This window comes from Dermacentor andersoni, chromosome 9 (assembly GCF_023375885.2).
Source record: "Dermacentor andersoni chromosome 9, qqDerAnde1_hic_scaffold, whole genome shotgun sequence".
Taxonomy (NCBI): domain Eukaryota; kingdom Metazoa; phylum Arthropoda; class Arachnida; order Ixodida; family Ixodidae; genus Dermacentor; species Dermacentor andersoni.
The window spans coordinates 110,816,769-110,830,584 of record NC_092822.1 but is presented as its reverse complement, the minus strand read 5'-3'; the positions used below and the strand labels follow the sequence as shown (position 1 = coordinate 110,830,584).

At 50.8% G+C, this 13,816-nt stretch overlaps 1 protein-coding gene across 1 annotated transcript in view; it reads right to left on the bottom strand.

Annotated features, from left to right (window-relative positions):
* Window positions 1-13,590, bottom strand: part of LOC140213343 (uncharacterized) — a 32,158-nt gene extending 18,568 nt beyond the window's left edge. Inside the window, exons 1-2 of the mRNA XM_072284595.1 lie at window positions 12,216-13,590; window positions 11,802-11,996 (exon numbers count right to left, since the gene is read on the bottom strand). Coding sequence (XP_072140696.1) covers window positions 11,802-11,996; window positions 12,216-13,590 — 1,570 coding nt within the window. The remainder of the gene's footprint in view (window positions 1-11,801; window positions 11,997-12,215) is intronic.
* Between the last annotated feature and the right edge of the window lie 226 nt (window positions 13,591-13,816).

Here is a 13,816-nt window from a genome sequence, read left to right as displayed (position 1 = left end):
GGCGAGCTGTCGGGCTTCTTCGGCGCGCTGCAGATAGCTAGCTACGTCAACATTCTCTTCGTCAGTGACGTGGGGCAGCATGGCGTCGAGCGTCGTCGTCGGGTTCCTGCCGTAAACCAGCTTAAACAGCGTGATCTGTGTTGTTTCTTGCACCGCCGTGTTGTAAGCGAAGGTGACATACGGCAGGACCGCGTCCCACGTCTTGTGCTCGACGTCGACGTACATTGCTAGCATGTCGGCGAGGGTCTTGTTCAGGCGCTCCGTGAGACCATTCATCTGCGGATGGTAGGCAGTTGTCCTCCTGTGGCTTGTCTGGCTATACTGCAGAATGGCCTGGGTGAGCTCTGCTGTAAAAGCCGTTCCTCTGTCGGTGACTTCTGGAGCACCATGTCGCAGCAGGATGTTCTCGACGAAAAATTTCGCCACTTCGGCTGCGCTGCCTTTTGGTAGAGCTTTAGTTTCAGCAAAGCGGGTGAGATAGTCCGTCGCCACGACGATCCACTTATTCCCGGATGCTGACATTGGAAACGGCCCCAACAAATCCATCCCAATCTGCTGGAATGGTCGGCGAGGAGGTTCGATCGGCTGTAGTAATCCTGCTGGCCTTGTCGGTGGTGTCTTGCGTCGTTGACAGTCTCGGCATGTCTTGACGTAACGGGCGACGTCGGCGGTCAGACGCGGCCAGTAATACCTTTCCTGTATTCTCGACAGCGTCCGGGAGAACCCCAGGTGCCCAGCGGTTGGATCGTCGTGTAGGGCGTGCAGTATTTCTGGACGCATCGCTGAGGGTACAACAAGAAGGTAGCTGGCGCGGACTGGTGAGAAGTACTTCTTCACGAGCAGGTTGTTTTGTAGCGTGAACGAAGACAACCCGCGCCTAAATGCCCTAGGGACAACGTCGGTGTTCCCTTGCAAATACTCGACGAGGCCTTTTAGCTCCGGGTCCGCTCGTTGCTGTTTAGTGAAGTCTTCCGCGCTTATTATCCCAAGGAAGGCGTCGTCGTCCTCGTCGTCTTGCGGCGGGGGATCGATGGGGGCGCGTGATAAGCAGTCGGCGTCGGAGTGTTTTCTTCCGGAGTTGTATATTACCGTGACGTCATATTCTTGTAGTCTGAGGCTCCACCGTGCCACCCGTCCTGAAGGGTCCTTTAAGTTAGCTAGCCAACACAACGCGTGGTGGTCGCTGACGACTTTGAATGGCCTGCCATAGAGGTAAGGGCGGAATTTAGCTGTAGCCCAAATGATGGCGAGGCATTCCTTTTCAGTCGTAGAATAATTGCTTTCCGCTTTTGACAGCGACCGGCTGGCATACGATATCACCCGTTCAAGTCCTTCTTTCCTCTGAACTAGGACGGCACCAAGGCCTAGGCTACTGGCGTCAGTGTGGATTTCGGTATCGGCGTCCTCGTCGAAGTGTGCAAGTACCGGCGGCGACTGCATGCGTCGTTTGAGTTCTTGAAATGCCTTGGCCTGCGGCGCTTCCCACTTGAACTCGACATCACGTTTGGTTAGATGTATTAGCGGCTCCGCGATGCGTGAAAAGTCCTTGACAAAGCGCCTATAGTAGGCACACATGCCAAGGAGTTTGCGCACTGCCTTCTTGTCGGTTGGCTGAGGGAACTTTGCGATGGCAGCTGTCTTCTGTGGGTCGGGGCGTACTCCTGATTTACTGATGACGTGGCCTAGAAACAAAAGCTCATCGTAAGCGAATCGGCACTTTTCTGGCTTCAGAGTGAGCCCTGATGACTTGATGGCCTCTAGTACTGTCGCAAGCCGCCTCAGGTGATCGTCGAAATTTCCGGCGAAGACGACGACGTCATCCAAGTAAACGAGACAGGTCTGCCACTTCAATCCTGCTAAAACCGTGTCCATCACGTGCTGGAACGTTGCAGGCGCCGAGCACAGTCCGAATGGCATAACCTTGAACTCGTACAGGCCGTCTGGGGTGATGAAGGCCGTCTTTTCGCGATCTCTTTCGTCGACTTCTATTTGCCAATAGCCAGACTTGAGGTCCATTGACGAGAAGTATTTAGCGTTGCAGAGCCGATCCAGTGCGTTGTCTATCCGTGGGAGGGGGTATACGTCCTTCTTCGTGATCTTGTTCAGACAACGATAATCGACGCAGAAACGCAGGGTTCCGTCCTTTTTTTTCACCAAGACTACAGGAGATGCCCACGGGCTTTTGGACGGCTGGATGATGTCGTCGCGCAGCATTTCGTCGACTTGGTGCCTTATAGCTTCGCGTTCTCGCGTCGAAACTCGGTATGGGCTCTGGCGGAGAGGTCGAGAGCCCTCTTCGGTTATTATGCGATGCTTTGCGACTGGGGTTCGTCGAATCCTTGATGACGTCGAAAAGCACTCTTTGTATTGTCGAAGTAGACTTCTGAGCTGTTGTTGCTTAATCGCGGGGAGACTTGGATTTATGTCGAAGTCTAGCTCGGGAACTAAGGTCGTCGGGGTAGATGCGGCGGAATCCGTGAGGACAAACGCATAACTGTTTACCAGAATTTCCTCGATATATGCGATCGTCGTGCCCTTGTTGATGTGCTTGAACTCTTGGCTGAAGTTTGTCAGCAACACTTTCGTGTTTCCTCCGTGCAGTCGAGCGATCCCTCTTGCGACGCAAATTTCACGGTCTAGCAGTAGACGTTGGTCACCTTCGATGACGCCTTCTACGTCAGCGGGTGTTTCAGTGCCGACCGAAATAACAATGCTGGAGCGAGGCGGGATGCTCACTTGATGTTCGAGCACACTCAAGGCGTGGTGACTACGAGGGCTCTCCGGCGGTATCGCATGATCTTGCGACAGCGTTATTGACTTCGACTTCAGGTCGATGACTGCGCCGTGTTGGTTGAGGAAGTCCATGCCGAGAATGACGTCTCGTGAACACTGTTGGAGGTTAACGAAGGTGACAGGGTAAGTCCGGTCGTGAATGGTAATTCTTGCCGTGCACATTCCTGTCGGCGTAATCAGGTGTCCTCGAGCGAACCGAATTGAGGGCCTTCCCATGCAGTCTTAACCTTCTTCAACTGGACGGCGATGTGTCCACTCATGACTGAGTAATCGGCGCCTGTGTCGACTAAGGCGGTGACTGCGTGGCCGTCTAGAAGCACGTCGAGGTCGGTGGTTCTTTGTCTTGCGTTGCAGTTGGCGTCGGATCACGGCTGCGTCGTGTTGAACTGAAGCTGTTACGTCGCGTCGTTAAGTCGTCTTTCGTCGGTGTAGTCTTGGCTTCCTGACTTCCTCGGGACGGCGGTGTGTCGTTATTATGTCGTCGAGATGGTTTCTTCGGCGTCTTCGTCGGCGGCGGAGGATCTTCGTCAGTTCGACGAACAGCAACCGCACCTCCATCGGTTGCTGCCTTTAGTTTTCCGGATATGGGCTCGCTGACCGGCCCCGGGCTGGGCCAGTGTAAGGTCGGCGCTGCGGCGACAGGTAGCGGCCTGGTGATGGCGAACGCGACGGTCGTCGAGAGCTCCACTGAGTAGCGGCGAGGTAGTCGGCGATATCCCGGGGGCGTTCACCTTGCTGCGGGCGCGGACCGTTCACGGCGAAACCTCGCACTCCCATCTCCCGGTATGGACATCGTCGGTAGACGTCACCCGCTTCTTCGCAGTGGTAGCAGAGCGGGCGGTGGTCAGGAGCGCGCCAAATGTCCGTCTTCCTCGCGTAGGTGCGCTGGAGGACGGGTTGTCGTGCTGGCTGCGGCGGCGGCGGACGACGGAACTGCGGCGTGACAGGGCCCTGGCGCGGTCGCGGAGGGGGACCTTGACGGCGCGCGACGGCGGCGTAGGTCATCGCTTGCGGCTCAGGCTGCGGCGATTCAGGGGCTACTCCAAGTTGTTGTTGGAGCTCCTCACGCACGGCGTCGGCAATCGAAGCCACTTGAGGCTGTGATGATGGGAACAGCTTTTGTAGCTCCTCCCGCACGACAGCTCGGATAGTCTCGCGTAGGTCGTCGGTGGCCAGTGATTGAACCCCGGCGTAGTTTGTATAGTTCGCGCGGCGATCGAATTGCCGGTTCCGGATCTCGAGTGTCTTCTCAATGTTCGTCGCCTCACAAAGAAACTCTTCGACGGTCTTCGGTGGGCTTCTTACCATCCCGGCGAAAAGTTCCTCCTTTACACCAGGCATCAGTAAGCGGACTTTCTTCTCCTCGGCCATATCCGAGTCGGCGTGGCGGAACAAACAGCTCATTTCTTCCGTAAAGATGGCGACGTTCTCGTTTGGCAGCTGCACTCGGGCGTCCAGCATAGCCTCAGCCCTTTCCTTGCGCACGACGCTTGTAAAGGTGCGTAGGAAGCCGGTACGGAACAGGTCCCACGTTGTCAAGGTCGATTCCCTGTTCTCAAACCAAGTTCTGGCGGTGTCTTCTAAGGCGAAGTAGACATGCCGCAGCTTCTCGTCGGAGTCCCAGTTGTTGAATGTTGTGATTCGTTCGTAGGTCTCCAGCCATGATTCCGGGACTTCAGTCGCTTCTCCATGGAAGGTTGGTGGGTCCCGAGGTTGTTGTAGGATAACGGGGGACGCTGGGGCAGCCATTGGGGTTGTCTTGACCACGATCTTTGTCGTCTCAGGTAGAAGTCCGTGCTCTGGGGGCAGTCCTTGCAGTCTGCGGCTAGCACGCTGGTCTTGGGCGATGTTGGTTCTGTCCTCAGGCTTCGGGCTTGGATCGCGGCTTTGCGGGGGCGTTCAGTACATGAACGCACAAGCACCTACACCAGATGTCACGTGGTGGTGACGTTAAGAACACAGTGGCAATACTGCGAAAGGCAAAACTAGATTTTATTGGGCGAACCTATGCCCACAAAAGAGGCTACACTTATAGCACAACGAAAGCGGCGAACACAGTCGGCGATCGTCGAAAATCTGATCAGCGAGTCAAGCGCGTCGGCTTTTATACAGCAGTCGTCGAATGTTCCAGACTAATCGTTCGGACCCGCGTACCTTCCACAAAGTTCTACACCATTCGCGTCACGCGATGAAATCAGATAACACAACGTTCGGCGACAACAGACAGCCGGGTAGAAGCATCGATAACTTTCCAGAAACTTCGGATACATGCAGGCGCGTCCCGCGCTGTGCGATTACATTTGTTAGGTGGCGATACGTGGTCGCCCGATAAAGATAAGTGCACGTGTCAATATATATATTTTCAACATCTGACATAACCCTGTATGTTTTGTAGGGACAACCCAGGACGTGCATTTCTCAGCGCCCAGTCAACTGCCAGAAGTGACTCAAACACAGGCCACTAGTAAGGGGACATCAGTTGCAATTTCACATTATGCAGTTGGCTGCTGCCTTGTACTGGGGCTTTTTTTTATTGAGATGCTGATGTCGTTCTAATGTACATTTTGACCACAAAGATGCGATGATGTCTCACAGAGGCATATATGGTTGCTATTCTTTACGAGGGACGTGTTCTCGTGTTCGTGAAGCATTTGTGTTTGGCAGTATTGTCGCCCAATGTGTCAGATATAAGCACTGTAACTCGCCACTGCCGGCAAGTAGTTGCGAGAAACGCAATATATTATGACGCTGTAAAGTTATTTCATTAATTCGAAGGAAACATTTGCAGGAGGAAAAAAGGTTGGTATTCCAGGTTATTCTCAGAAGTTATTTAGCCAAACTGTGGATGCGTGAAATTAGTGACTTACGAATAGGTTTTAATTCATCCTTTAGTAATGCTTCTAAAAGAGACTAGAAATAGCATGTGACTACCTCTCAGTCATAAGTGGTAGTTCCATGCAGTCTCGCACTCTATATAACCTTTCCTTTCAGCAGCATTGGAACTGGTGGCTGCGTTTTCAGAAGGATAAGTGCACTTGACACTATACTTATGCGTGAATTCGGATTTCTTTGTATGTGTTGGCTCACTTACACAAACAGTGCAAAAATCAGTTGTATTATGAGGCTGAGGACGCCTTCTGCTGCTAGAAATGCGCCACTTCATATTTTATAGTACTGCATGACATTTAACTCAAAGCTAGCACATAAAATGATCAAGAAAACCAACCGCTGTTATAGCTGTTTTCCTCAAAGAAAGCTTGTCTTTTATGGGCTGTGTTAATCTGAGCTCTCCACCGATGTTTCAGTAGTATTATTCCTTAGTGAGTGAGAGATTGGGGCAATTAATCGTGCTAGTGTTTAAATGGTGTTCTAATTATGTGCATTTCTTCCAACAAAGTTGTCTAGATTACTGTATTGTGTAGTGTAAAGCCTATAAAACCATCAGCAACTACTGAGTTGCTAGCATGCATATGCATTTGTCACTATACAGGTGGCACTTGGCTGTATCAATGCAGTGCTGCGGAAATTGCCAGCACCAGCGACTTTGCAACAGCTGTTTTTCGGCATGTCGGTATGTGCTAATTTATAGTTATGTTGGGATGGGCTAGGATTATGGACCACTGCTACTCTGTATTGTGACAGATCCATATGATAAGGGATGTAATGGGCACAGCGAAAACCTTTGAATGTTTTACTCTGGTACATAAAAGGGCTCTCCTTTTCGTCACTGGGCTCTCCTTTTCGTCACTCTCCTTTTCGTCAAATTGTCGTGAAAGAAGTCACCTGTATTCCTCCGCGCTCTTCAGCATTCGTACCAGTCTTCTGTAGTATCATATCCGATGGGACGGTCTTCTTCATGCCCTCTCATCACTTTGTTACCCGAAAAGCGCTTCCTTTGCCCTTTGCAGCTCTTGACCTTGCCGCTGGTGCATATCCAGCTTTCCTGGACACGTACCAACTAGCGCCCCAAGCGGCCCCGGCAGGAAGCTAGCGCGTTTTCAATGGAACGAGCGGGTTTTTCGCGAATAACAAAAGCTGCAGGTCGATTATCAAAAAACGCAGGTGACAGACGTGTTCTGGAAGACAATCCACACGAGCCAAATGCAGTGATCACTCTATGGCACGTAAGAATTTTGTTCCCACAGCGGTTAAAGATTTAGCAATGGAAGCCTATGGAAACGACGAAAATTTGTACTCCATTTTCGAGGCAAGAACCGTGGCTGTGATTACACTACGGCTTCTATCGTAATACGCAGTGCAGCGTATGTAGTCCGGAGACTCAGCTTTCAATTGAAGCCTAGCTCGACTCTCCACACATGGCGTAACACTGTTCCCAAAAGCGTTTTTTGTAACACTGTCGTGAAAATTTATATGGTATCTATAAAAAGATGTTCGTACCACTGCGCGAACCCTCGGAAGCCGTGGCCGAGCGGTAGAATTGCGCGCACCTTTAGTTACGCTTCGCGGTGGCCGCGGTTCGATTCTCGCTTCGGACTTTTTTTTAGCCGCATAGGACCTAGTTTTGTAGTCTCTCACTAGATGGCAGAAACACAAAACCCAGCATTTGGTTTCGGTTCTGGTTTTTCAGCGGCGCAGTTTTTTTTTTATAGCCGCATAGGACTTAGTTTTATAGTCTCCCACCAGATGGAAAAAACACAAAACTCATGATTTGCTTTCGGTTCTGGTTTTCCAGTCGTTCTCTTGAAATATTATGTTTTCTATTTTTCCTTCCTAAAACACAGCAATGTCGTGTTCATTTGTTAAGTCATCGCATTTATGAAGCTTTTATTCATTGGACATCATAACTAGAAGCTTGCGCAAAGCTTTGTGCTATGCAAAAAAAAAAAAAATTTCGTGCTTTGTAGCGTGGAACCTTGGAGAACAAAATGGCCATTCTTATTGCGTCCTTCTGGAAGGTTCGTTTTCTTCGACTTTCCCCTGTCCTTAATGGCACATACTCCGAGCGAATGAGGTCCACCTGGGCCACAACGCCACCCGGTGGCCAGTGCCATTCCTATGCAACATTCGTGCGGAACAAAGTGTCTGCTAAGCTGAGTCGCTGCCTGAACGTTAATTATTTCTAAAGATTCTTCCAATTAAGAAATGCACCAAATAGGAGAAGATGTGCAGCGTGTGGATTAATAGCTACTGGTAATGTGTTCCCTACAGCCAAGTGGTATGAATCCGTAGGTGTGGCCGTAAAAAATAATTCGAATAAATGTCCCGCGCTGTGTCTGCCCCGGTCGCTCTACAGAGAAGCTGGCTTGGCTAGCCGTCAGTATTTAGGATCAACATATGGCGTCGCTTGTTCGGTGCAGTTGCTTTTAATGCGAAGCATTCTTTGGTGAGTGCCCCAGTGATCTGGTAGCAAAATCGTGCGAAATCGTGTCTGTAACGCCAAAAAACTTGACGCATTTCCCATATGAATACATAGGTCTTTATAAAAAGGGGTGGGGTGGCCAACTTGAAATGGGAAGTGGCGTCAGCATAAATTTGGCCGTGATGCAGGGATTGGTCAAGTTGAATGTGGTAGTGATATGGGATTGGCCCAACATAAATTTGGGGTGAAATGGTAATGAGCCAAGCTGAATTTGAGCCTGGTATGGGGGTGGCTCAACCTAAATTTGAGGTGATATAGGGGTGGGTAAGCCTAAGTTTGGGGGAATATGGGGGGTGGGCCATCCTGGATTTGGGGAGGATATGGGGATGGGAGAACCTAAATTTGGGAGGGATATGGGGGGTGGGCCACCCTAACCATGGGGCTGATATGGGGCTGGGCGAAGCTGAATCGGGGGTGATACGGGGGTGGGCTAACCTAAATGTGGGAGTGATTTGCGGTGGGCCATCCTAAACTTGAGGTGATAGAGGGGTGGGCTAGGCTAAGTTTGGGGCTGATATGGGGGTGGGCGAACCTGGATTTGGTGATGATATGGGGGTGGGCCAACCTAAATTTCGGGCTGACATGGGGACAGGCTAACCTAACCATGGGGGTGATGCGCGGCTGGGCCAAGCTGAATTGGAGGGTGATATATGGGTGGACTAACCTTAGTTGGTGGGCGATTTGCGGTGGGCCATCCTAAATTTGAGGTGACCGAGGGGTGGGCCAGCGTTAGTTTGGGGCGGATATGGGGGTGAGCCAACCCCGAGTTTCAGGTGGTATTGGAGTGGGCCAACCTAAATTTGGTGGTGTTGTGGAGGCGGGCCAATCTGTATTTCGGGGTGATATGGGATTGGTCCTACCTAAATGTGGGAGCAATCTCGGGATCGGCCAATCTGAATTTGGGGGCGATATGGGGGTGGGCCAACCTAAAATTTGGGGTCCGTCGGCTCGAAATTTGGAGGACGATTTATGGAAATTCGTCTGTGGACCAACTTGAAAATTAGGGATAGCCCAATTGAAATTCGGGGTTGAGCCAACTTGAAGTTTAAGGCTGGGCAAAAAGAAAATCGGGCGTGGCCGACTTTAAACTTGAGGGTGGGCCAATTTAAATTTGAGGGTGTGCCAACTTGAAATTTGGGAATGGGCCTACTTAATGTTTGGGATGGGCCAATTAAAAGTTGGGGGCCTGTTTACGAATAGTTAGACAACACCAGTGTTGTTTCTGCATATTTTTCATCGTCGCAAAGTACGTATATCAATAATTGTTACCTATATCCCTCAAGGTGAGCTACCACTCGAGCCTTCCCAGCCCACTGAGCTAATGATGTCACGGGAGTGCTCTCATCGTAACGACTGCGACGTTCAATGTGGAGAACCACAAAAACAAATCGCAGACCGAGCTAACCATTTTCACACCAATGACACCGCTAACACTACTCGCTCGTGCTAGACGCAACACAAGCTTACAACGATCATAATTCAACTTTCCATCACACCTAGTCGACACGTTCTCAATGCAGAATTTCGTCAATCATCTGAATAGAAACCATGCTGGATGTTTTACTGTTATGTTGGGCTGTTTTTTCGAAAGCCTTCTCCCACAAAGACAATACATTTTTGAGATTGACGAGGCAAGCTAGTACATAACTCATACGAAGCAAACGTATAAAGGGTTATAGTGATTTCTCAAAAATATGTTAGGTAAATAAAATTTCAGATAGTATTATTTCGACCGGGCATGACAACGATTTCTTCCCGCCTGTCACAGCGCTTTCACCGAAGACCTAATCATTTTGCTCAAACCCGTCGCCCCAATACTACATGTGCTGAATGTACAACAGTGCGGTGCGTGGTCACAGCTTCAAAGCCAGTCTATTTTGTGTACTGTTGTTGTTATTGTAGTAATGTGGAGTTTTCCTCTTCATAAGAGCACAAAAAGAAAAAAGAATATTACAGATAGTAGCTGAGCGCAAAGTACATCGGAAGATCTGATTGATTGATTGATTGAGTAACTTTTATTTTACAGTCCTGCAGAACGCGTATTAGCACGTCGCGGGCCGCTCCCACGTCGGGACCGACAGGCCTAGCCTGCCAGCCACATCGTGGGCCTGCTGGACAGCCCAACGTTGCTCAGCCAGGAGTGGGTTGCGGAGGGCCGCCTCCCACCTAGCTGAGCTGAGGTCAGGGCTTGCTATAGAGATACATCCCCAGAGCATGTGCGAAAGTGTTGATCTATCCCCGCAAGCAGGGCACGCGTCATCAGTGTAAATCTCCGGATATATCGCATGTAACGTGAACAGGTTGGGATAGGTTTCTGTCTGCAACAGTCTGAATGTCAGTGCCTGAGGCCTAGTGAGCTTGGGGTGAGGAGGAGGGTATTGTCGCCGCGAGAGATAGAAGTGTTTAAGAAGTTCATTATAAGTGGCCGGCGCGTCCCTACCATGCATAACTCTCTCTTCGGCCGTTACAGCGCCAGCGCGGTCACTCAGTGCGCGCGCGGCAGCGTGGGCCGTCTCATCAAGGTTCGTGGGGACACCCGCCATGTGCCCAACGTGGGCTGGGAACCAAGTAAGCGAGTGATACTTGATTCTATCCGGACCTGCCTTACGAAGCAGCCCAAAAGCCTGTTCTGAGATCACTCCACACTGAAATGCCCTAATGGCTGACCGTGAGTCACTGTAGATGACGTCGCTGCTGTCATCAAGCATCGCCAAGGCAATGGCCACCTGCTCGGCTATCGCCGGATCTCCGGTTCGTACAGATGCACAGTTCGTGAGTCGCTGTTTGGAATCCACCACTACTGCAGAAAAGGAGCACCCCTTCCGATATGCGGCCGCGTCAACAAAGCAGGCTCTACGCCCCTCTGTCTGGATCTGTTTGAGTATGGTTGAAGCTCTTGCTTTCCTTCCACCCTTGTTATATTCAGGGTGTACATTTCTTGGTATCGGCGATACGGAAATCAAATCTCGTATGTCCTGTGGTAACTGGCATTTTCTTGGTGCTTCTGCAGATGGTGCGTAGCCGAGCTCTTGTAATATCCTCCTACCGGCGGCGGTCGTAGAGAGTCTGGCAAGTTGCGCTCTTTCCTGAGCCTCTGCAATCTCCTCCAGAGTGTTATGCACACCTAGCTGGAGGAGGCGATTGGTGTTGGTGAAGATCGGTATACCCAGGGCTCGCTTAGTTATTTTCCTGAGCAACGTGTTGAGTTTGTTCCTCTCTGCTCTTTGCCATCTGTGCATAGCCGCCACGTAGGCAAAGTGGCAAAGCACAAAGGCGTTAATCAACCGTAGCAGATTGTCCTCTTTAAGGCCATGATGGCGGTTAGCCACCCTTCGGATGAGACGTACTGCGTTGTCCGTCTTGGTCGTGAGCTTGATTATTGTTTGCGCGTTAGAGCCAGTAGATTCGACCACCATGCCGACTATTCTTATTGCGCCGACCCTAGGAATCTTGTCTCCCTTGCCCGTGCGAAGACAAATGGTGCTGTCAGACAGTGGTCTCCAGCCCATGGGCTTACGACCTCTTCTTAAGGGGCGGTAGAGTAAAAGCTCTGACTTCTTAGCCGAACAGTTTAATCCCGTGGGTCGAAGATAGCCCTCCGTGACCTCGATGGCCTCCTGTAACGCACTCTCAACCTGTCCGTCACTTCCTCCAACACACCAAATGGTTATGTCATCCGCATAGATGGTATGCCTGATGCCCTCGACTCGTGATAGTGTTCTGGAAAGGCCGATCATGGTCAGGTTAAACAAAGTGGGCGAGATCACCGAGCCCTGTGGAGTGCCCCTTGTTCCAAGCTCCACCTCTTCCGCGATCATGTCTCCTGCGCGGAGAGTCGCTCTTCTTCGGTGCAAAAATGACCTGACGTAATCATGGAATCTTACGCCCAGACCAAGCTCGGATATCGATTGCAGTATAAATTGATGGGCTATCTTATCGAAAGCCTTCTCTAAATCTAGTCCAAGGATGGCCCGAGTGTCCCGCGTGTCATTGTCGATTATCTGACTCTTGATGAGCTTCATGGCGTCCTGTGTGGACAGACCTGCCCTGAAGCCAATCATCGTGTGGGGGTAGAGTTCCTTGTGTTCGATGAACCTCGTGAGCCTGTTGAGTATGACATGTTCCGCGACCTTGCCTACGCAGGATGTGAGCGATATTGGTCGTAAGTTGTCCAGGCTTGATGATTTGCCAGGTTTGGGGATCAGTACTGTAAGTGCCCGCTTCCATGCTTCCGGGACCTTGCCTTCCTTCCATGTCTCGTTGATGACTTCTGTCAGATATTCTATCGAGTGATCGTCCAGGTTACGGAGGGTCCTATTTGTGATGCCGTCGGGACCAGGAGCAGGCTTGCTATTAAGCTCATGCAGCGCCCTCCTAACCTCTTCCGTGCTGATGTCTGCATCCAGCTCGGAGTTGGGTGGCCCAAGGTAGTCTGCGTAGGCGACCGATGTCCCTTGCCGGGGACCAACGGGGAGGTACTTCTCCACCAGGCTCTGCAGGACTTCCTCCGTGGTCTTGGTTCGTGTGGCTGTATGCAGAAGCTTTGCCATCACATGCTGCTGGTTGGACCTTGTGTTGGTGTCGTCCAGAAGATGCTTTAAAAGATTCCAGTTTCGACCATTCCGCATTTGACCATCAACTGAGTTGCACACCTCGTCCCATTGTTGCTTTGAGAGGGTGTGGCAGTACTCCTCTGTGGTTCTGTTGAGTTCAGCAATCTTTTTGCGTAGTCTGCGATTTAGCCGTTGGCCCTTCCATCGATTGAGGAGTGACTGCTTAGCCTCTAGTAGATGGGCTAGGCGACTATCCATCTTTTCCACGGGAAGGTCCGTGCATATTTTGTGAGTGTTACTCTTGATATCTTCCCTGATCTGGTCCATCCACTGTTCAAGGCTCAGTCTGGTGGTTGGAGGTTGGCGCTCATTCCTTATCTTGCGGAACTTGTCCCAATCCGTGAAGAAGAACTCCTTCGGCCTCTTAGGTGCTGTTGGAAAGTGTGTAGCGAGGATATAATGATCGCTGCCAAGATCAACAGCAGTGTTAGTCCATTGCGCCTTTGACAAATTCTTGACGAACGTTAAATCCGGAGTCGAGCCCCTGCACGAAGATGTTCCCATTCTGGTCGGAAAAGACTTATCATTGACGAGCGTTAGGTCCAAGTCTGTAGCATTCTGCCATAACTCGTTTCCCTTGACCGTGTTGTACATGTAGCCCCACGCGTAGTGCGGGGCATTGAAGTCCCCGGCTATCACCAAAGGACTAGTCCCGGCGAGGTTGATTGCCTTCCTTAGAAGCGCTTTGAAACGCTGGCGAAGGTCATTGGGGCTACTATACACGTTAAGAATGAAAACACTCTGGCGTCTCAATCGGCCTGGTATGATTTCTATCATCACATGCTCTGCCTTACAGGTGGCCATCCCCAGGTCGTGAGTGATATATGTGAGCTTACGATTTACAAGGGTGCATACACCTCTCCTCCCAGTTTGACCAAGAATCGATTGATATCCCTACAAATTGACTTCAGCAGATAGGGTTTCTTGAATAAGGATCTGAAACCAGCAATTATTTTTAATTTGCGGGTTGGTCTTCTCTGCTGATAGATCGCTGCCCGATCACTTCAACAAATTTTGTATGTGTGCAACC